The following is a 24,907-nucleotide window of genomic DNA, read 5'->3' as shown; positions in this document are numbered from 1 at the left end:
AACTATTTTTTTAATAATATATCTTTTATTTTTTTTAAAAAAACAGGATAATAAAAGGTGATGTAGAAAGGAAAAAAGAGATTATGTAGTATAATTGAGTAAATCAGAAATAATTATATATAACAGAATAAGTAAAACACCAAGTATTTCTCCCCAATATTCCCTTCATTAATTTTTTTAAGACACTGTCTGTGATATACAATGATACTTATATTAGGGTACATTTATATTCAACATTTTAAGTTACAAATTTCGTAACTAATCTGTTTTGCAACTACATTATTAGTTTCATTATTGCTACATATTCAATATTATATCCTTTCACCACTTCTACAACATAGCCAGTATCATTTTTAACAAATGGATAATATATCAAAATACATAATGGAAGTCTGTTATATATCTCAAAATAAAAAAATGTTTCTGCTTAAATAACTTCTTATTTTCCTAATTATGTCTATTGTCTATTGAGGACATATGTACATTCAACTGTTGATTACTTTCCTCTTTGGGGAGGCTGGGTTACTATATATCTAGATTCCCTGCAATGGCGCTCACTCCACAGCTTGCAAAGAGTCACATTTACAATTATCATCAACTCAAAGAGCCACATGACTACTGTACACTGAATGCTACTCCACCAAACATATTCATGCAATAAGATATAAGTATTAATATTAAATCTACAACTATAACCCTTTAAATAATCAGAGTACCACTGTGCATGTCGGGTGGTCTCATCTTCCACCTGTGTATCGAGAGTGAGGGGAAGGGCTTGCAGGTCACTTATGACATAAAAAGCTTCCAACTTCTCCAGCACACTTTATTAGGTTGAATGTTAAAAGATAAATGCTTCCTTATGTTTAAAGTGCTCTTTGAGTTGAACTCTAGTGTTGCGAGGGATGAGGTGGTTAAAACCTCTCTCTGTGCTAAATGCCAACCTCATTGGGCAATAGCCTTGCCCACTTCCCTGAAAAGATGCCATGTTTGGGAATGGTGCTCAGAAGAGCCATGGGTGGCTCCTGAGCTGGTGAGTGATTACCTCTGGGTTAGAGAGTTGGAAATCAAGCCCCTACTCTCCGGTGAGGCTGATCAGACTCTTTTAGTGTAACTTGTTATAAGAGCAAACTGGAGGAGGGACAAACCATATAGGGCAGAATATGTGCTAGTCTCAGAGACATCTAGCCTTGAGAATGAATGTATGTGTGGGTACAAATGTCCAAGCAGATAGATCATGATCATGATAGACATCTCCTTTTAATGTGTGCTGGCAAAAAAGATTAGCATTGATGCATGTTGGAGATCTGGAATTACAACTGATTTTCAGGCTACAGAGTTCAGTTCTCTTGGAGAAAATGAGTGCTTTGAAAGGAGGATTCTATGGCATTATACCCCACTGAGGACCGTCCCCTCCCCAAACCCCACCCTCTTCAGGCTGCACCCCCAAATCTCCAGGAATTTCCCAACCCAGTGCTGGCAACCCTACAGACGCATGAAGAAGCATTTACTCAGTCCATTGAACAAAACACACAGAGCTTGCCAGTCTCATGTCAGGGCTAGTGTGTGAGGTGGTGAGGATGGTTGTGTGAGTGGGTAGGTGATGATGAGAGCAATTGTAGTAGATAACATTTGTCATTCAGATGTATCATGTGCCTTAGCTACACTAGTATTTTTCAAACTGGGGTGTGGGCCCCTTGCTGGGGTACAAGTATACCTTAGGAGGATGAACCCCTTCTTACATCCATTTGGGTAACACAAAGAAGAGCCCTCATGGTTTTCTAAGAATGGATCAGCAACTCCCATCTCAGAGGAACTGGACAGAATCAGCTCCCCCTCCCTTCAGAGGGCTGGGAGCTCAAAGAATTGCTGACCCTCGCAGTCTCCGCACTTCCACATCAGCACTAGCCAGAAAACTCATAACTGGTTGCTGGAAAGCAGTAGTTCAACCCCTAGGATTTCTGAGTGCCCCCAAAGAAGTAGTGTCTGAATGCAGTCATCACAGTTACTGCAGGTATAAAAATGCTGTGTATAGTACTAAAACCACTGCGCAGATACTTTTCTGCAATATTGAAAGTGTGTGAAAATACAAGAAACAAAAAGCTTTCTCTAGAAATAAAGGCCATACTTAATATTGTTTCATTCCTTATTACAGTAGCACACAAAGCAAAACAGCCCTCTTCATCAAATAAGCATTCCTTTATTCTAAACCTCACTGATTAAAATAGTCGCATCATGCATCAGCTAAAGCTTTGATTAATTTATTAATTAAACTGGTCAGTGGTTGCATTACTTCGGGCATTGCATCAGTTATTGGAATTACTTGTTTCTTTCCCTGAGATTCATGCAGGGATTTGTGGGGTGGAGAGGCTGACTTCTCTTTTGAGGCAAGTCCAGTGGGAATTTGTGTTGTGCAGTGCCACAAGACAACAAGCAGTTTCCCTCTTGCACTGCTCCATTTATGTGGAAGAGAGATTCTGCTGAATTATACCCTTATATTCCAAATATGCTTGGGAAGAGTATGTACAGAGTATGTTATATTTTATGTATACGGTATAAAATATTTTAAAATGATATGCACACACACTGTATGCATGCACTTAAGGCCAGGACTAAATATGAAATTAAGCCGTGACGAGTTCATGGAAGCTCTTTGGGCTGTCTTGCCTAGTCTTTTTTCTAAGGTGGAAGGGTTGAGCAGAGGTTCAGTCTTGACGTTAGAAAGCAAATGCCCCCATAATGAAGATTGCACTCCAGTAGAATGATAGCTCTGGCTTTCTTTAGCAACATACAGTTTTTGTTTGTTCACCTGGTAATAGCTGAGTGGGTTTGAACTACTGCATTAGATGTGTCCCTGGAGTCCATTTGAACACAAATAGATTCAAGAAAAGGGTAGGATAATTTTTTTTAATAGTGTGTACTTTACTGCACTATACAATGCATTTACTTGAGCTGCTGCCTCTTTAACATTTAGACAATAACAAGAAAAATGGAAGTAGTGTTAACTCTAGCCTATCCTGCTTGTATTATACACGTGTAAAGGTGATGATATTCAATTTATTGGGCTTAAATCAGTCTTTGAATATACTGAAGGAATCTGCTGTTAGAAAACTGCATTGTCTTGTATCTCTTCCTGACTTATAGCCATTATAATCTTGGAGTGGAGGTGTCTCGGCACAAGGATGGAATCTCATTTACTTGCTTGCAGTGTCTGTATAGAGAAAGAACAAAGGGGGGGCATGCAATAGAGAGTGGATGATTTTGCAGAAACTAAATAGCAGAGTTGTGTTGCTTTTGGAATGGCAGTGGTATAAACCTATGTAGCCTGAAACTGTATCTATCAAAACTCATGTTCTCTAACCCGCTGTTTAGCTTCAGAAGTGACTTGACATGTTGAGTAAGTCTGACTAATAGAAGCCTTTGACTACTACTTGTGTCTCTATTGTGATATTAGGTCCAAATGGCCATTGCCAGTGACGTGGTTCCTTCTCAGCTTGAAAGTTGTCTTCTCACTCAACTATTGTAAAGTTTATGTGTTGGAACCCTGATGGTGGGACCAATAAATATTACTAGAACAACAGGACCGATCTTTTGGGACTGCATTGGGGACTTTCCCTTTCCTTTCTGTGGGACCTTCTGTTTAATCAGGCTTCATATAGGAGGTTTTTTGCATTGCCTTCTGCTGTGTCATGTCTAGTATATCTGTTCCTCAGATTAGATTTTTTGCTGATTAATAGAGGAATGAATGGGTTTATTGTGTCCCATCAACATTCTACTGCATTCCCCCCTACTTCGAATAGAGTAGTTATTTTTGTAGCTTAAACGCTAATATGCTTTTACTGTCTTACTTTTTCAGCAAGAATGACAGAGGTATCTACAAAATATGGGAGTCTGTATATCAGTCTGGTTTAGACATTCCTACATTAACTATACTTAATTATGGACTGAATGGAAGTGTGTTCCATTCAGTCCATTATTCAGTGGAAGTGTGTGCAGCCCAAGCTCTGCTCACGACCTGAGTTCGATCCTAGTGGAAGCCGGGTTCAAGTAGCCTGCTCAAGGTTTACTCAGCCTTCCATCCTTCTGAGGTTGGTAAAACAAGTACCCAGTTTCCTGGGGGTAAAGAGTAGATAACTGGGGAAGGCAATGGCAAACCACCCCGTAAGAAAAGTCGGCCAAAAAATTGTCATGATTTATTAAATTAAAAAAAAAGAAAAAGAAAAGAAATCGTCATGATGTGATGTCCTCCCATGGGTCAGTAATGACTTGGTGCTTGCACTGGGGACTGACTACCTTTACCTACCTACATTAACTATGCTTAATAATGGACTGAATGGAAGTGTGTTCTTTCATTCCCATTTAATTTGTGTGTTCTGTGCTGAACTCTAGTATTCAGGAATACCATAAATATTCAGTATTTCTGAAATCTGGGTCAGGTTCAGTTTAATCCAGGAATCCCAAATATATTCAGCCATTATTTCCTGTGGGGAAACTATCCGGGGGGGGGGACGTTTTTCAAGTAAACTTCACCAAATTTGCAGGGAACCTAGTCCTATCTATCCACTAAAGCCCCCCCCCCCCAATTTCATGAAGATTGGAACCAGGTGTCCAGTTTTGTGGAGCCCTGAACAATTTGCCCACAGCCACTCTCCATTGTTTTCTATGGGGGAAACATTTCCCAAGTTTCCCAGGCAAAGAAACCTTAAGCAAAGGGGAAACCTCTGGCCAAAAGCTACTTCCCAATGCTAGCTGAATCAACAAAGCCCAACATAACCAAAATGAAGCAAGGGAATCCCACCAGAACCAAAATGAAACAAGGAGCCCAACATCACACCAGAGAATCCCACCAGAACTGACATGAGGAGAACCAACATTGCACCAGAGAATCCCATAAAAATGAATGTCAACCAAGAGAATCTCAGAAGTCCCAAACTGAACCAAGGAAGGACACTGTTGCAAGCCCAGGAGAATCGGTGTCACCCAAAGAACCTATGCAGGCAGAACCCAGGGCCAATGCAAGTACAACAGAACCAACCCCCAAACCATAGAATCCCAACAGAACCAGTGTCAACAAACAAAACTGAAGCAAGGAAGGACACTGTTGCAAGCTGAACAGAACCAACAACCAACATCATACTACTATCAGACAAATCTGGGAAACCTAGAAATAGGGTAAACCTCACTCATTCTCCCACTCCCCCTCTGTCCTGCTTCCCTTCCAGGAAAGCCTTGGGAAATTGGGAGTGGGGGGAGAGAAAAGCACTTTCAGGAACAGCCAGCCAGCTTTTAAAAGACTGTAGTTGCATTTATTGCATTGATTTATTTGGTATCCCTATTTTATTCAGGATTCTCTAATCTTATTTGGTATTCCTGAAAGTATGTCTGTGGAATAAGACTGAATACAAATTCTACTGTTTATGCCATTAACTAATAACTACTAAATATCCAGTGTAATTAAAAAAAAAACCTCTAAAGAAAAGCATCATGGTTCGTTTAACAGCTCTTGTGTTTCTAACACCTGCCTATAAAGCCCACATCTCTGAGTCTTTGGCTTTGCTTGCCCTTGATGGCAACAATTTTTGTCCTCAGTTCATCCTCTTTCCCTGTATTTCCTGTTGTCATCTTGCTTCCGTTGATGGAAGAGCAGTCGCTGAGCTCCATAGAACACAAGATGTATGCTTTTAAGAGGTATCCTAGCAACTAACCATTCTAGGAATCTGCTGTTTCCCTGAGCACATTCGAAGTAAGAATCACATCAGCACAGCAAGGCAGCAACAGAAGGACATTTTGGTCTTCGGTTCTTAAAAATCCAAGTTAGAATTTAAAATGTGTTGCAGCAGCTTTACCAACCTAGTGTACAAAGGAAAGAGGCAATAGTTTGCTTAGGCCCAACTCCCTGTCTTCCCTCACAGATGATTGCTAATGAAAAATATTTTAAGCATTTTGCCAGAAAATTGGCAGTTTGGGGGTATGGGAGAGCCTGCATGGTGTAGTGGTTGGACTGAGATCTGGGAGGTCCAGGTTAAAGTCCTGACTCTGCCATGGAAGCTCAGTCACACACCCTCAGTCAAACCCTCACAGGGTTGATGTGAGGATAAAATGGAGGAAATGAGAATGATGTGAGCCATTTGGGGTCCCCACTGGGGAGAAAGGCAGGGTTATAAATAAAGAAAATGTCAGTTGTTTGTACCTGAAAGCTGATGTAATAAGGGTGCCTTGGGTGATCGGGAAAGGTGCATTCTCCCTCACCCTTACTGCTCTTCGTTTATTTACCTACTTATTACAAAGAATGAAAATTATTGAAAAGCCTGGATTTTTCATCTTTCATTGGAGGAACTTGACAGAGAGGAATACTTTGAAACAGTAAACATGACGGTGAAACTGCCATTTTCTGAGCTCATCTCCCCAAGAGCTAGCTTTGGATTTCATAATCCCTGTACCTATGCTATTTGCATAGGGGATAAGGGGAAGGCAGGATCACACACATGGTCCCTGTTGCTCACCTCCACATGTTTAAGCCCTTGTGTGCCTAAAGTCTTTTCTTTCTTTCTTTCTTTCTTTCTTTCTTTCTTTCTTTCTTTCTTTCTTTCTTTCTTTCTTTCTTTCTTTCTTTCTTTCTTTCTTTCTTTCTTTCTTTCTTTCTTTCTTTCTTTCTTTCGCCTGCCCACTTCCAAGATATCTGTCTGCACTCAAGCTGAGTACCTGGAAGTAGTACCAGAGACTTCCTTTTAGGAAACCATAGATGGCACAGGTGCACTTCGCCTTTCCCATGCCCTTCTTGAGCAGCAGCAGGACTTAAGGGCTTTGCTCTGGACTAGACTTTTTGCAGGCACAAGAATTTCCATTTTATAAAGCACAGTTTCCCCATTTGCTCCGAGAGTCTGGAGCCAGAAATAAGATTTGGGTGGCATTTTGGGCTGCCATGGCAAGGAATTATGTGGGTAGCAGGGTTGGTCTGTAGTAGAAGAGCAAGATCCTGCTACAGGTCCTGGAAATCTGGTTGATCTTTAAAGGTGCTACTGGACCTGAATCTTACTCTGTGGGAGGACGTCCTTGTACCCACAGAAACCCTAACCTGGATCCAATCCAATGTCTTCAAAATACTCTGTTGCTCACTAATCATTCATTCTTGACTTTTGGTTGCTCATTATATGGATGCAAAATACATACACCATTATGGAAGCAGAGCAATAATTAATGTTTCCCTGTCTTATGCTGCCAGTCCTGCAGCCAGGGCAGCTGAATCCAGTGGTGGGGGCCTTAGATGCACTCAAATGGACTGACTAAATGTCATTGTGGGGGACAAGCACTCAAGAGGATGTTGGAATGGGAGGGTCCGTGTCCCATGTATCTAGAGGGGCTATTCAGCTGGAAGGCAGTTTTAAGGAGGAGGAGAGCTTGGATTATTGTCACAATGGGTGGCAAGATACATTATTCCAATCGACTTTTTCTTGATCACTATCACATATCTCTGTACTGGTGGGTAGAATGTGCTATTGAACCCTGCTAGTCATAGTAACAGTATATCTCATGCTCCTTTAAGATGATTCTACACATATAGTTTCAATCTAGACACTGCCTGAATTTTGAACGCTTTCACAAGCTTGCTAACATTTATTAAGAATGTACGGATCTCCTATTCCCCTGTGTGTGTGTGCACGCATGTGCACGTGCCTATAACATTCTGTTTGCTCCCTGAGTGTTTCTTTTGACATTACTAGTGTAATTTTCTTTCTCATCCTATAGGTGCCCACAAAGAAGCTGAAGAAATATGAGAGAGAATATCAAACGATGCGAGAGAACCAACTGCAACAGGAAGACCCTCTGGACAGATACAAGGTAATGAGACACAAAGTATTCTGACACTGTCCTTTGGCTCAGTTACAGCAAAACAAACAACAATTTTAGTTTAAAGAATGGCTTTATACAGCACTAATATGTTGTATGCTGTAGCTCATTAAAAATGGTTTATTTCAGGAACTTCATAGTTATTTGAAATACACATTTATATTTCATTTAAAACCATTAAATGGACATCTTCAAGCAGCCACATGTAACACTTTTATTCTTTCAGTTTGTGTGTTTATAGGTAACTGTTCTACAGTTGAGCTTTTCTGGGAAACTTCATGAGATGCAGAGAAAAACAGAGTGATTTTCTACCACTGACACACAAAGGAGAGAGTGCCTTTTGCTTTAGACAAAGTTGTGTGTGGTCTACTACCCACAAGCACACTTAGGAAGGCGAATGCTCCCAAGACTGACTGGCTGAATAATTTTCTATGTAATGCAAAACTTTCTCAAACTTTGTTAGTGTTTGTGGCTTTTTCAGTCACATAGAGTAAGAGAGTCAGATTAGGTGCATTTAGATCAAACTGTTCACCCATGATGGTTAGATAAAGTGAAAACCACTGTTAAGGAGAAGCTTTATATTCTGTTTTTATTATATCTTTGCTCTGAATCAGAGAAGTTAAAAGTAAGAAAGGAAGTCCCAAATTCACCTTAGCCATAGTTTCAGGTGGTCTGCAGTAGAAGAGCAAGATTCAAGTCCAGTAGCACTTTAAAGGCCAACAAGATTTCTCGGGTATAAACTTTTAAGAGACAAAGCTCTGACCAAGGGAGCTTTGACAGAAGCTTATACCCTAGAAATGTTGTTGGTCTTTAAGGTGCAACTGGACTTGAATCTTGTTTACCTTAGCCATAAACTCACTAAGTGGTATTAGGCAGGCCATTATTCTTTCAGACTCATCTTTCATATGATGATGCTCACATTTGCCTACCTTACAGGGCTGTTGTAAGGAGTATGGAGATAATGTATGTGAAGTGCTTTGAATACTTGAAATATGCCTTTTAAATGTTAGATACTAAGTTTGCAGGCTTGCAGTGTTTTTAACTATTAATTGATCCAATAAAGTATTTTCCCAGTTTTCGTTAATATGGTCCTAATCCATATTTGGATTCCTGGTTGGTTGATAAAAACACAAACAAATATAAATCTATATTATCCATTATGTACTAGAATGCCTAATGATGTATAAAGCAAGAAATGTTCTTCTTGTGTTCATCTGAAACATAACTGGATTCTAGGTCAGAATAATTGCTTTGCAATCAAGATAGCTTGACAAATATAAGCAGTTGTCTATTTGTTCAGTTAGCATTATTCAGAAATACTTTCCACTATTCTTCAGGGGGACTCCTCCGCCGTATAGATACAGACTATTTTTCTAGACTTGGATTTATTTAAAGGCGTAGCAATTTCAGAGTGACTCTAAGCAATATAAATATATGTGGTTCTCTTTTTCCTTGTTTGTAACCCCCGCAGATCCACAGTAAAGTTTTTTACTTTCTTTTTAAATCGCAATAGCAAAAAAGTGCCAAGTGACAGAAAATGAAGTAAAAGTGAAATAAGGTGAAAGGTTAAAAAAAAAAGTTGTACTATTCTCTGTCTTTCATGATTGACTAGTCCATATATAAAAATATATTTGGAAGGCTTCATCAGGTGTTTCACATTGAATACTAATAATCTGACAATAGTTGTCTACATGTCTTCTCATAGATCAAGAATGTATCTCATGTGGTAATTGTTTGCAATGGGGCATGATAGGAATGAAAAATATTTCAGTATTTGTTACTAATCTTATATAGTTGTATGTATAACTACCCTGAGCATTCCAGGGAGCGACATTGGTGGGCTATAACTTTTAAAATAAATATAAACATAAAAATGAACCCCGGGCCCGTATTACCAGTTAAGAGTTAAAAATGGATCTGAAAAGCCCCATCTTTGGTTTTGACATTACAGTGATGTATTTATTAATACGGCTAGCCAATGGCAATCATTTCTTAGCTCTGAAAGTTGAAGAATCAGATTTTATGGGCATTAGCAGTGCAATCCTAAGCAGAGTTACTCCAATCTAAGCCCATTGAAACCAGTAGTCTTAGACTGGAGTAACTCTGTTTAGGATTACACTGTAAAAGGTTCTGTATAACATGGTGACATGTTCTTGCATTAATGAAAAATTAACTTGAAAAATGTCCCTTCTAGTTGCATACTCGTTTAAATTACTGGTTCATTATTTTTGTAATAGAAAGGTACTGTTGCTTTTTAAGAGCCAGACAAGCTGCTGATGAAATATCCAACTAAAGTTAGTCACACAAGCCCATTAAAAATCAAAGCTGTAACTAATGTAGTCCATTGATTAAGTATGAGTAACTTTAGTAAATATAACCAGAAGTTCAGTAGCAGCTTAAAGACCAATAATTATTTCAATATAAGCTTTTGTGTATGAGTTACTCTTAAACATGTCCATTGCAACGCTAACAGTGAAATCCTAAGAAGAGTTGCTCCAGTCTAAGCCCATTGATTTCAGTGGGCTTAGACTGAAGTAACTTTTTTTAGGATTGCGCTGTAAGTTCACTTACCTGGAGGAGAATACATATACAGTTGGTGTAAACACAACTACACAGGTTTTTAGAAATTTGTCTACTTTTAATTGTCTACTTCCGCACAAGAATATTGTGTAACTTCTAGAGGACCAGATAATACGCATGTATTGTTGAAGGCTTTCACGGCCGGAGAACGATGGTTGGTGTGGATTTTCCGGGCTGTATAGCCGTAGTCTTGGCGTTGTAGTTCCTGACGTTTCGCCAGCAGCTGTGGCTGGCATCTTCAGAGGTGTAGCACCAAAAGACAGAGATCTCTGTGATATACAGCCCGGAAAATCCACAACAACCGTAGATAATACGCAGTTCTTGATCAAGCAAATTTTATGCATCCAAATTGTATATAGTTTACAACAGAATCCTCTGAACGTTTATTTAGAAGACGATCTAAATTAAACTGGATTTACTTCCAAATAAGTGTGCATAAGATCATACCCTTGAAGCTCGCCAATCATTATTTTCATTCAAATATCATGACAAGTCTCTGTAAGTTCATGATGGACAGGAATCTAGCTTGTTGCTATGCATACACAATATCTTTCTCTACATAGTATGATTGGAGGTTTGTTGGGCCTTACAAACCAGGATTCTAAACTGGAAGTTTAGAATCCTGCCTTAAGGGGAGGAAGCCAATTTGACCAAGTACCTGCATTAGAAAATCTCATCGAACTGGAGTTTGACTGAAAGGCTTTCGAAATCAGGAAATCTTCAGTTATGTTCCTTGTGGGAGGAATGGGACCACATACACATAGCAACAAGCCAAGTTCTATCCCATCATGAACCCAAGATTTTTTGTAATATCTGAATGCAGCCTACATATTTGCTTCTTCCAGTGATGACAAGCCAATACAGTGGAAAGGAAATGGTGAGAAAAAGCAGCTAGAAGAATTGAGAAATCTATATATTATGCAATGTTAAGAGTGAAGTATCCATTGACTGCAAAGAAATATTTCAGTCATAATGAATGTTCAAAGATTTCCTTAATAACACCTGTATTATAGTACAAAGTAAGTTGTATATTAGCCATAAAGGTAAAGGTAGTCCCCTGTGCAAGTAACACCTGTATTATAGTAGAAATTAAGTTGTATATTAGCAGGGCCAGATCGACAGGGGGGCAGGGGGAGTAGCATGCCTCCAGCGCCACCAAAGAGGGGAGCCGGCACAGCTGCCAGCCGCCGGGAGCACGCAGGTGGCTGAGTGCAGGGTTGGGAGGCCCTCCGTCTGCCCCGCCAATGGGGCGGCTGGCTTGCCACGTGTGTAGGACAGGGAGCACGTGGCAAGCCGGCCGCCCGATCAGCGGGGCAGGCGAACCACACGGAGGGCCTCCCAGCCCTGCGCTCAGCTGCCCGCGCTGCCAGCCGCCCCAGTACGCGCCTGCGCTGCCGCCGCCAGCTCCGCAGCGCACCACGTGCTGGGGCGGCTGGCTTGCGCCGTGGGCTGCATGCCTCCCACCCTGCATGATGATGTCATGGAAGTGACATCATCACACAGCACCGGGAGCACACGCAGGCTGCGTGCATGCGTGGGGAAGGCCAGACAAGGGTTGCCCTGGGTGCCGGCAACCCTAGATCCGGCCCTGTATATTAGCCATAAAGGTAAAGGTAGTCCCCCTGTGCAAGCACCAAGTCATTACTGTCCCATGGGGGGACATCACATCATGACGTTTTCTTGGCAGACTTTTTACGGGGTGGTTTGCCATTGTCTTCCCCCGTTATCTACACTTTACCGCCAGGAAACTGGGTGCTCATTTTACTGACCTCGGAAGGATGGAAGGCTGAGTCAACCTGAACCCTGCTTCCGCGAGGATCGAACTCAGGTCATGAGCAGAGCTTGGACTGCAGTACTGCCACTTACCACTCTGCGCCACAGGGCTCAGAGTGGTAAGTGATATGATATTAGCCATATCAGTGCATAATTTACTAAGACAATACAAGAAGAAAATTTACCAGATATCTTTAAAATAGCCTCTATTTAACTGAAAGAATATACTTGGTTACTTTGAAGATTATAAAACTGGAATGTACAGGATTAGGATTCTGCAGAAGTAATCTTCACATTTGATTTAAAGAAAAATTAAGTAGAAAAAATATATCACCAATCTCAGTGAATTACAAGTCTGTGTTACAGTGAAGGTCTGAATTCTGGTGAATGTTGCCATTCTTAGATCCAGGAAATGTTTTGTGAATGTCTGAAAACTCACACACCAGTGAATGGTGACAGTCATTTGAAAGTGACTGTCAGTACTGAGTGGTATCATCTCCAATAAAGTGGAGGGAATAGATATTATCAGACAAGGATGACAGTTACCTGGGACTGTCAGCATTCACCAGAGTTTGAACATTCACTATAACATATGTATTTTGAAATAACATCAGAATATTCAGAGATTTTCTTAGTCTTTAATAACATACTTGCTATGGGGGAAAAAATGAAAAACGGCATGCCTTTCAAAAGGCAGCGTGAGCCAAAGAACGATGATGAGTGGCACTTCAGGGGCAGAATGGATCCTTTCTGCCACCACCACCCGCCCTCAAAAAACACAACCCTGTTCGTGAGAGGAACATCTTGGGCTGCAGGAAAGGTACAGATGAATTGTTCTTTGGCTCACAGAGGGGCACTTTTTGAGTTCAACCTCCTCCTCCTGACTTGGTGAGGAGCGCATTTAATCACACATCATCACAAACAGGAAATTATGCTTGGTTGGCGAATCTTCCCACAGGAAACTGTGGAAAAGAGCAGCAAATTATCATTGCAGATAGAAGGATCTCCAGCCCTTCCTGTCCAATAAAATTAAATATTTTCACATTGAGTTCTTTGACTTATCCAATAATGTGCAAGTTCTTCCTGCTAGGTTATGAAACCTTGCCTGCTTGCACTTAACAGTGTGTGTCTGTTTATAAATATTCTTTTCCTTTGAATAAATGATACGTAAGCTGCATGCAACCATTAGTACAAGCTGGTTTTGAAACTCTTCTTGGTTTAAAAAATGGCCTTTTATATCCCTCATTCAGGAAACCAGAGTTCAGAATCCCTGTTGGTTCACAGAATTAGCTGTCAGTAATAGCTCTGCTGCACTTTGGAAGAAGGCTGTCCAAAGCTAAATGAGCTTCCCTGGTTTCTTTGCCTCCCAGCTATCCCCTATAAAGGGAAGCAGGAAGAGACTGTTGACAGTCAAGTCAGTGGCTCTAGTTAGAGCAATCTGGCTGTGCCTCAGACCTGCTTGTTTGTTTAAACAGAGTGGGTAGGTGGGGGACACATCACCTCATTAGGAGAGGTGCTTTTGAAACAGCCTAGAGTCAAAGCCCTGGAACATGGATTGTGGGGCAGAGAGTAAAACTGACTAAAATAGGCATTGAGCCCCCAACCAGGGAGCACAATAATTGACCTAAATGGGTTTTTTTTCCTGTGCTCAAACTCTACAAACTCATCAGATGGCTTGTGATTTTGAAGTCTGTTTTGTTAACAGAAATGCTGGATATTCTGAAAGTTGACATCTGGAGCTAGAAAGAGGATGATGGGTGTCCTACAAAGCATTCCATATAAGTATATCTGTATACAGCCTTGCATTGCATCTGGCATGAGTGCCTGTTTTATTGATGTTGGCAAGGACATCCTTGTTATGAGTTCAGGATTTGTATTTTTCTTTTTTAAAAACAGTCTTTCATAGTGAAAAGTTGACAGTTCCTATTGCTGTAATCGTACTTGTTATTTCCTTTAAATACGCCACTAAATATAAATATAATTATGCCACTAAATATTGATGTAGTCTGTTCTGAAATGAGCAATATCTGGCAAGGTAGACTGTTGCAAAGAAAATTCCACCCATAACTATTAGCTTTCTAGTTGCTTCAATGCTTTTTGTTAACTTGGTGCTACAGATTGAAAGTCTGTTCAAATGATATGTGGATACTCAATGTTTGAAGGAAATGCTAGTAAAGCAAGCAGTCTTCTCCTCTGAATGGTATCGGGTGGGAGCCAAGAACCTGTGTGAGATTATAGATTCTCTTCCATGAATCTGGAAAATTGCAAGTTATGATCTACCAGTTCACATAACAGGACCTATTTTTTGCAAGTTACTCAAACGTACTTCTCAAGTGTGTGTAGACTACTGATGCGAACATTATGGAATAGACTATTAAATAGACCAATAGCCATTAAAAATGGCTATTTTTTAAGAACCATCACAATAAGCAATAACAGCATAAAATAGTAACACAAAGCATAATTGTATCAATAACTGAAAAAGAAATGTAAGAGTCCTCAGTAGGTACTTATGCCTGTATAGCTCCTGTGACATTAGAAACATGCCATGCCTCTAGAGCAGGTGAAATGGCTGCACTAGGGGCTTAACTATACAGTAGGCACTAGCGCAGGCTTCCATATTAGTGCTCTGAGAAGCTGTGGACCCACAAGGAATAATGGTAGGGAGAAGGAAAATTGGAAGTCCTATCCCATCCCATCTCCTTCTCCAGTGTTACCTAAAATTGACAGGAGTTTGAACAGGCTGATATCTCCTCCCCTTCCTTTTCCCTTTAACTGACACTCAGCTACACTCAATAGTCTGTCCCTTTCAGAACAAATGTAGTCGTCCTCATGATGTTTGGGCAGGGGGGGGGGCGCTTAATTTACAATGCCATACTTTTTCTGTTAGTGAAGAGACCTCTGCCTTGGGTGACTTCACTTTGCTGCATTTATCATCTGAGTGGGGGCCAGACTGATGTGATACTGAGATCAGAAAGCTAGAGGAGGGGAGGAGGGTTATTTAACCATTTACCTGACTATCATTTCTCCGCTCCAGATCTCTCTCACCAACATTTATCTTTCTCCTCTCAGGATTTGAAACTTCTTTATCCTCATAGACATGTTTGAAATCCTACTGTTAAAAAAAATTATTGAGGGGATTTTGTTTAGAGTGCAGAACTGACTGGCAGGGATGGAGTAGGCATTCCTTCTCCTTCACTTCTCTACTTTCACTCCCACCACCCCTGCAGCAGGCCCTGCTTGTTTTCTTTCATTAAAAAAGGAGGGAGAGTAGGCATTGGGTATCTAATTTAGACATCTACATTTAATTACCTCTTCCATTTGTGAAAAAGTGGCACTCTGTCACAATCCAGAGTCTTGAGATTGCCTGTGTCTCCTATGGCTTCCTGTAAAAAGACACAGAAGCTGATAGCCATATTGACAAACTCTTTATGGTTTTAAATGGGTATTTTGTAATCAAAGCAGTACATTGAGAAGTGTGAAGCAAGTGAATTGTGCTGGGAGATGCATATATCCCAGTAAATAAATAAACTTATTAAAATAAATATATATCACTCTTAATTTTTATTTTGGAGGACAAGAGCTGGATTTCAGGTTATGTACTAAAGTATACACATGAACTTGCAGAAAATGATCAATGGAAAAAATGATCAGGAAACACTATTGATTTGGTTTAGTATGCTTTTTAGTAAGGTAGAGTGGGTAATAAATCTGATTCAGTTGTCAAAGACATTTATTTGTTTCACTAAGGCTTGCATAGGAGAATTTAGAGCATTGTGTCCCGTGTTCATTAGTATGATGGAGGCACTCGTTGAGTTTCCTGGCTTGGGAATCAAAATGTCTTGGGCTAGCTTTCTGGAATCTCAGAACATGCTGAGTTGGATGTAAATACACCTAATTCTGAGAAACTTACTTTTGGCTTAATTGTGTAAAGGGTTGGCATATCAATCTGTTTTAACTGTTCGGAATATGGAAAACTAAGTGATTTCTGTGTGGCAGGCTAATCTCCTGACTGCAGGGGGAGGAGGGAAAGTAGTTATTCTTTGAGTATCATTTTTATTTTCAAGAAAAAAATGAATTATGACTCTCTGAAAGAGTTGTGTGACTTTAAATTATACCTAGCAACAGACAACACTGTGGAAAAAACTGTGCTCTACAAAATTTCTAAGCTAACTTTAGCTTTTACAGTCTGGTGATGTAAGTAGTCTTCAGTCTTTTGTCTTGTGTTTATACATTCTCCTTTGGACTGATTTCATACCAGCTGACATCCAGGAGTAGTTGTTGTTGATGATGATAATAGATGGTTAAATTACCCTTCCTCCAAGGAGGTGGTGATGGAGATGGTAACCCTCCCCCATGTTATTTTCTCAACAGCTTTGTGAGGTGGATTAGGTGGGTGTTCAAGTTTACATACAGATCATGTTGACTGAATAGGGACCTGTTCTTAGGTCTCCCCACACCCACCACACTATTACTATTCTCATTTTTTACATTAATATTTATTCTTTTTACTCATGTTTAAAATATCCTGCATTAAAGGAACTCAGTGTCCAAATATCTGCTCTGTTGCAATGAAATATGACAATGAAGACGTTTGGCAAGGTGCTTGACACACTGAGTCACACCCGGCTTTAGGAACAACAGTGCAATCAGCCTGGCTAATCCACCTAATATGTCCATCCTTCATGCTAGAAGAGGATGATTGAGGGTGGAGTTTAGGGCATTATACTGGCTTTCCTGAGTTGGAACTTGCCTTCTGGCTTCAAACTTCCTTCCAACTGCTTTAATAGCTCAGAACAGGAATAAGTTACTCATTTTTTAAAGAACCAAGTCAACCTCCACCCCCCTCACAGCAGAACTGACAACTTGAAACTTCGTTTACTTCCTAATTATCGTTCGCTGGTATTTAAAGTTCACTGGATTACCCCATCTCTCTCTCTCTCTCTTAACTTTATATATATGATTGAAAGAAGTAGTTGCTCTGTGACTTTGGTGGAGGTAAGTTTGATCTGTATGTATATTGTATATTCCTCTCTGTTTGGGAAATGCAGTGTCCTCCTTGGCAGCTGAAAACAAGCAGTCTCCCCAGCTGTACTCCCTCCTGTTGCTGTTATTAGAGACCTACAATTGATATTTTGGGGTATAACAATTTTACGGCAGGTAGTGTTACAGCACTGTGGGGCATTACTAGAGGAAGTCTCTGTTTAAACCCAAGGCGTGGTTATGAATGTCTTGCTTCCAGAGAGTAGTAGAGTTAACAAGGTGTTAAATTAAATCTTAAAATTCCCCAGAGCCCACAAAACTATCCTGCTTATTCCTTGAGAGGCATAATTTAGTGTCTTTTCCTCTTGAAATTCTCACTGTTTCTGAGAATTTAAGTGTTTTGTTCATTTATTTACTGTGTTCAGAAAAAGCAGCAACTTCTTCATCCCTGGGGTTATGGGGGAGCAAGGGCTGATTCCAACATGACATGATTATTCCTTGTGACAGAGTCTTTGGAGGAAAACAATTATGTTAAAATTGGTTCCTAGACTTTCTATTTAGAGCACAAAGGGATAAACGGCAGATTGACAGAGACCATCAGGCAGAAAACAGGAAAATATTGGACTTCAGAGCTTACATGCAGTCATTTCCTGTAACAGATAAGAAACATTCATCTTTACATTTGGCACATGGTTTTATCACTGTGGGGAGGACACTGCACTTCCTACCACACTGCTTGCTTGCCCACTTGTCTGTGACTATAGAGCCATGGTCTGGAGCTCACATTTGTGCTTCTTGCTTTGCAGACACCAAAGTTTTGGGCTAGCACATAGCAAAAGATAGAAAGCAAACTTGTTTAGGAAGGTCAGCTGTCATGAAAGCTGCAAGAAGAATCAAAAGACTTATTAGTTGTCTTTCTACCGGCTTACCTCAAGATTTGCAACGGTCGTTTACACCTAATTTAGTCTGGTGGTTTTGTTTTTTAATTGGAGCAGAAAAGTTGCTACCTTGAACCCCTTTTCTATCTCATACTTCGGAGGAATGCTAGGATAAAAATCTATAGATGGATAATCTATCCTCCAAAGAAAAGGCAGGATACATATTTTCTCCCTCCGGTGTTATCCTCCAACACCTTGTGAGATAGGTTAGGCTGACTGGCCCATGAGTATCAATGGAGTTTTAGGCTGAAGGGGGGATTTGAGCCCAGGTCTTTCTAGCACACTCACTACCACACCATGTCGGCTCTCGGTTTCTGTCCTGTCAGCTGGCTCCGTTTAAGGAACTGGTCTTCCTGTCATATTGTGGTTAAAAAATACAGAACTGTGGCTACTTTTTACATAGAACTAGTATTTTGCATGTAGCACAGTACACCTGCATACAAAGTTCACCTTACACATATTTGAAGTTCTAGGATTGTTTTCAGATACTAACTTAATTTTTCTCCTTTCAGCATATCATGTTGGGAATGACTCTAGCTCTATTCCTTTGCAGCTTGAGTATAGATGTAGTGAATCTAGTACTTTGTCCCTTTAATAAAATCTGTGTAGTACCTTTTAGAAGGACCAGCCAGAATGACACAAATCATTGTGCTTTAAATGTGCGTTTTTTTGAGATGCTCGGAGGTATTGCTGGATCACTTATGCATTATGAGCATCCAAAATCCAAACTCAGAGCCAGTTTGGTGTAGTGGTTAAGAGCTCGGGACTCTAATCTGAAGAGCCAGGTTTGATTCCCCACTCCTCCACTTGAAGCCAGCTGGGTGACCTTGAGCTAGTCACAGTTCTCTGGAGCTCTCTCAGCCCCATCCACCTCACAGGGTGTTTTATTGTGGGGATAATAATAACATACTTTGTAAACTGCTCTGAGTGGGCATTAAGTTGTCGTGAAGGACAGTATATAAATTGAATGTTATTACTATTATATTATTAAAATATGAGAAAAAAATGTCCACTTACAGTTATTATTCCAGCACTAAGACAGTGACAAAGTAAAGTAAGTATTGGTGCAGGCTGAACATAATAATTATAAGTAAAAATCAGAAAAGTTTTGTGTATTTGTAATCCTGATTTTGATGTTTAAAGACAGAAAGATTTTGACAGTTTAAAGACAGGGAAATAAATTAGCATATCGGGTCGTTTGAATTTCCAGCTTTCATTTAAGAAATAAGTTACTAAAAAGTCATTTTAAAAAACCTGTTTGTTGTAGAGATCTTCCTTTCCCCTTTTATCTCAGCAACCAAAGAGAACATACAAACTTCCCCATCCGTATGGGACTCAGCCAGGCTTTGCTGTGGTCTTTCTCAAAGATTTGCAGCCAAACAGGTTTAGAAAATATTGGAGAAAGCCAAGTAAAATCCAGGGGGTACAGAGAGAAGCAGAGAGAAAAATCCATTTCCTAACAGCATCAAACTCAAGGCAAATAACCCATGTGGAAAATGTCCTAATAAAGATGTCTATTGTTGCTAGGGTTGACAACTTTCAGGTGGGGCCTAGAGTTCTGGAACTGCAACTGACTTTCTCCAGACTGGGCGAAAATGGTACCTTTGGATGCTATGGCTTCACACCCCCATTGAACTCTCTCGTCCTCAAACTCTGCAGTCCCAGTTTCTGCCCCCCAATCTCCAGGAATTTCCCTAGCTAGAGTTGGCAACCATAATTGCTTCTTATCTACACTGCTGCTTCATTCTTCCAGGCATTGTACTGTTATAAGAGCTCTGAGGCTAGAGCCCAAGTCTTAAGGAAGCATAACCTTCACACTGTTTGTTTATAGGGTCTCTTGCTTCCACACCTTTATGCATTGCCAGTTAGGTACATTTACCCATGTAGCATGTCCAGCAACTGATATTTACGCAACCAGCTCATCCCTTAGAATTAGAAATATTCTAGTTCCTGCAGTTCTGGCATTTACAAATTTATTTAGGAAATTTAATACCTCACTTTTCTCGACAGTGGGGACCCAAAGTTTACAAACATTAACCTAAGTATAATTTAAACAAACAAAATATAATTCAAATAAACAGGGAAAAATATAAAGCACAAAATAGCATTTCATAGTCACTTTCAGCAGGTGCATCAATCCAGTGATTTCCATTTCTTGTACACTGTGCCTCAACAAACATTTAAGCATTACCAAAAATAAGCTGCGTTTCCGTTTGTATCCCTCATCAACAGGTTTGAGGTGTGTAAACTTAGGTTTCCCTTACTCAGGTTTTGGAAGAAGCTAAAAGAACATGTGTGTAAGTCATTCAGGCTAATCTGATTCATCTGAAACTAGGGAGCTAATGAGTTGCTGTTCACTGGGAATATCTTTAAAAGGAATGAGATAAGTAGAGCCAGATTAAATGTTCGTAATGATTGTCACCTTAAATACTGTATCCTTCATGTCAGATTTTATGCTTGGCCCTAGTGTAGAATGAGAGCCAGTATGGTGTCATGGATAGAGTGTTGGATTATGATCTGGGAGACCGAGGTCTGAATCCCCGCTCTGTCATGGAAGTTTGCTGGGTGACCTTGGGCCAGTCATACTCTCAGCCTAACCTACCTCACAAGGATAAAATGGAGAAGAGAACCATGTGAGCTGCTTTGGGTCCCCACTGGGGAGAATGAAATAAAAATAGAATAAATAAAATGGTTTTTAAAAAAAATTTACAAGGAAACTACAGTCACTGTGTTGTTTCTTGAGTCTTGCACTTAAATAATCTTGTATAGCATAACACTGCAGGAACGGAAGTGGCATTACTAATTTCCAAAGTACACTTGAAGGTGGTGTGTGTTTTCCAGTCTTCTAAACAGGAAGGGTCAGATGAGATTTTGAAACTGCTGCACTGCTACCTTCATTTTCCTCTTAAAGAAGCTTAAAGCAGCAATCCTGTCCTCCTCGCATCACTTGTTGTCTTCTTGAGTTTTTGTACACCCGAATAAATTTACTTTCTCTTAATCTTGCTCAGTATTGGTTAACTTCCTGTTTTTGGTGGCTTCTCTTTTTTCTGCAGAAGGAGAACCGCAGGCTTCAGGAAGCCAGCATGCGGCTTGAGCAAGAGAATGACGATCTTGCGCATGAACTTGTAACGAGCAAAATTGCTCTGCGAAATGACTTGGACCAGGTGAAAAAAGCCTTCCTTTATAACCAGGCATCAGCTTTACTCCTTTGCCTAAAGCAACTGGAGAGTAGAATTCAAACATGAATATTGTCTCCAGGCTTTTTGGCATCCATTGACTGTTGGGCTGGGGGAGGGGATGGAGTCAGTTATAATTGTAAACAGGATGTCATTGTTCTATATAGATGTCACTGCAAGCATATAATAATTATTCCCTACTTAATTGCTGATTGACTAATACAGATGTTCAGATTGAAATGCTGTTCAAAATTATATTCTGGCCCTTGCTTGCAAAACTGAAGGCTAACAGAATTTTAAATAGCATTTTTGTGAGTAAGAGGCAGAATTTCCTAAAGCATTTCAGAGCTATGATAAGAGTATGGATCAGAGCTTTGAAATCCATGAGAAAATGCATTTTGGGCTTAGACTATTGTGAGCATCTTGCCACACAGTAACAGTATTCTCCCTTCTGGGGTTCTTTTAAAAATTAATGATGTGTGAAAAGAGCTTTCAGCCTATAGGAAAACATTTTATAAGTACAAATTATTATCATTGCTACCTGCAGGTTGAATAATATTTTATTCTCTCATGCACAGCCCAGTGCCCACCTTGCTGGTGTTTTCCTAGGAAAAAAACATATGCTGCTATATGTTCAACCTTGATGTGTGCTCTTTCCCCATTAAGTAATTTTTGTCAGAGGAGAATTCCATGGAATTCCTCACACCCAAAGAACAGGATTGTGCTAACATGGGGGCATAAGAGAGGGTCTTCTATAGCTGAGAGTCTTCATACGAGGCCAGGAATTCTCTTAATTGCGGTAGGAAGCCCCTTTGTCAGTCCCCTGTGTATCTGAGGCTGGCATTCAGCCTAGAGGGAAAACATTTCTAGTAAAGGGAGTGGATCTATGCTGTGCCAAGTCTCTGAAGGAAGAATATTAGAAAAGGAAGTTTCCCTGCAGATGAATAGTTGGACATCCTGTCTTCTAATTCATTGTTTCTGTACACAGAAGTACATCCTGATGATTGTTGTTCATCATTGGGTTGTGAACTGGGCTATAAGGGGTCTGCTGCCCCTATACACCAACATACACATGGCTGCAGCTTTCCACACATCGTTAAGGGGCCCAGCCTTCCATCTTGAAAATGATGGCTCGAGACTGAGGTCAAACTGATTGCAAAATACAATTATTGTTTGCAATCTAAACAGGATCACCACTCCCTCAGACGACTTGTCAGATCAAGTGGACTTCTGATGAGCAATCTGAACAAGTTAAAAGCTAAGGCACGGAGATCACTTTCTAAGTGGGTTATTTTTGAGAGCCTACAAATCCCCACCTCTGGGCTTAGAGTATACCCTCAGAAACAAGACTTCTAACATGGGGCCTCATCACACGTGACAAAATACATTCGAATTACACAGGTAATTGGAGTGTATTTTGTAATTTGAGTGTAATTCAAGTGTATTTTGTCTTGTGCGGTTTGACGCCATCTGACTTAATTTCTGCAAGCCTAGAGATGTGTACTTTTGGTCTCTTTGTCTTGATCCAGGCACTCAGAGAACTGTCCTTAAGTGCCCAAGTTTAAAAAAAAAATCTTCCAGAATCAGCAATCTCCACACATGCTGGTGGGGAAAAGTGGGTAAAGGGAGGGGAGGGGAGAGGCAAGAAGAGGGCCATTCCTTCTCTGCCCTTAAGAGTTCTGCTCTGTTAAAATTCACAAGTGTCAATGGAAGATGTTTGGACCAAATCCCAAGGAGCGAGGAAGGATTAGTCTCTGAATGAGGCAGAATGTGGGCATCTGCCCCATCCCAAATTACCACTTTTCAAGTATCAGTCTTGTATAGCTAAGCCCTTCTTTGAATTCTCAGGCTGAAGACAAGGCAGACGTTCTGAACAAAGAATTGCTCCTGACAAAACAGAAATTAGTGGAAACTGAAGAGGAGAAACGGAAACAGGAAGAGGAAACAGCCCAGGTAAAACTCTTTCTTGGTGTGTGTGGGCGAAGGGCTCAGTAATCTGTGTACAAAGCACTTAATGCCATTCATGAACCAGAAAAGTAAAATTCTAGCTAAATATGCCTCAGACTGCTAAAGACAATTTCACATGGCATAGCCCTGCTACAAGGCAATGTGTGGCCATCTCGGGAAGTAGCATTTGGGTGTATGTTTGGATGTCAGAGAGACACCAGTGATCCGGGAGTGCTTTTGTACAGGTTCCATTCATTGCAATGAGGCTTCCTCTGGCGAAGTTCTCAGTAGGTTGTGCCTCAAATTGTTGGTGAGAAGAAGTGCCATTTGAGAAGGTGGCCTTTTTAGTACTCTTGCTTTACTCCCGAATTTTTTTTAGAAGTGAAAGCTCATTTCTTTGGTCCATTATTACTTGTTGTGCGATGCACCTCCACCTCAGGGTCAGATTTTTTCTCCCTTCAATAAATCTGCCTTGATTTTCTGGATGGTCTTTCCCTCTTATCAAAAGAAGAATTTTGATTGGAAGAATGATAGTTTGTCAGTTCTTTCCTCGTTGCTGGTGTCGAAGATGCTGCCCAATTACATGCTCTGTGCTAATTGGATGGTTCTATCCACCCAGGCAGCGAATAGGCTGAATGTTCCTTAGTGATGATTCTCCAGTAATCACCCCGTATGAGAACTGCCATTAGCTCTACCCAAAACAAAACGTAAGCTGTAGAAAGGAAGTTGAGTGCATGTGTTAAGAAAGACCATTTAAATGCACCAATAGAAATACATGAATAATAAAAATTTTAAACATTCAAAAGTAAATGTTATCATGCAAGGCTGAGGAGGGCACGTTATCACTGAGCCAAGAGCAGTGCTTAGATGACTGGAAAAAAATTTTTAAGAAGGAGTTGTGGGGATGGATCCCAGCATGACTTGAATCCAGCCTGAGCAAAAGAGCCGGGCCAGTGTGCTCTGGATGCAGATCTGGTAGATGTCACAAGGCCAAGTCGGCTCTGAAGGAGGAGACGAAGGCAGTGGAGGAAGAGGCGGTGACAGCAGTAGCAGCTCGTTGCCCAGCCCGGTGCTGCCTTTGCCACCCTTCCCACCACACTCTTCCCTCTCCCTTTTTAGCCCTGCCATAGTGCATCACTCTGGGCCAGCCTCCTCCACTCCATAGCCTCAGTCTACCTTGTCACTGCTTTCTATCCTCCTCGTCAGTAGGAGGGAAAGAGGCAAAAAGACCAATCATTGTGTAGTGGGCGGGGCAACAAAAGGCACATGAAAACATCTGCACTGGAGTAAAAGCTGGCGTTAAATTCCATTGGAGAAAAAGTTTTGGCTACGCAGCACTCAGAAAAGTAGTACAAAGCCCAGAATACTATTGGGCTGACTGCCAAAGGCACCAGATTCTGTGTGAACATCTGGAAAACATCTGATACTGTATAGGGCTAAACAGAGGGCAAATAACCCATGTGGAAAAGGACTGTGGGAGTCAAATTTGTGCTTGAGGCTGGTTTCTTTGCTTTGGTTAAACGTCCTCTAGTCTGTCTAAGGAGTATGAAGCCATGCACATTTTCATCATCTGCAAAAAGGTTCATACATGAGATCTCTCTTATTCTGAAGAGTCAGTTAATCTGCATGACTTAATTTTGAGCATGCAGCCGATATTATTTTTAA

General features: G+C 40.6%; 1 protein-coding gene across 14 annotated transcripts in view; it reads left to right on the top strand.

Moving 5' to 3' along the window:
• RABGAP1L (RAB GTPase activating protein 1 like) overlaps nt 1-24,907 on the top strand; it is a 225,614-nt gene that overhangs the window by 187,471 nt on the left and 13,236 nt on the right. For 12 of the 14 annotated variants that reach the window (XM_054979085.1, XM_054979079.1, XM_054979081.1 and 9 more), the window contains 3 exons: nt 7,744-7,836; nt 21,173-21,283; nt 23,144-23,248. In XM_054979085.1, the coding sequence (XP_054835060.1) occupies nt 7,744-7,836; nt 21,173-21,283; nt 23,144-23,248 (309 nt within the window). Of the gene's footprint in view, nt 1-7,743; nt 7,837-8,071; nt 8,814-16,805; nt 17,197-21,172; nt 21,284-23,143; nt 23,249-24,907 lie in introns of those variants that run through there. The other 2 variants (XM_054979095.1, XM_054979088.1) reach the window with 2 other exon arrangements.

This window comes from Eublepharis macularius, chromosome 5, assembly GCF_028583425.1.
Source record: "Eublepharis macularius isolate TG4126 chromosome 5, MPM_Emac_v1.0, whole genome shotgun sequence".
Classification (NCBI taxonomy): Eukaryota; Metazoa; Chordata; class Lepidosauria; order Squamata; family Eublepharidae; genus Eublepharis; species Eublepharis macularius.
The sequence above is the reverse complement of the archived record's forward strand: the minus strand, read 5'-3'. Positions and strand labels throughout refer to the sequence as shown.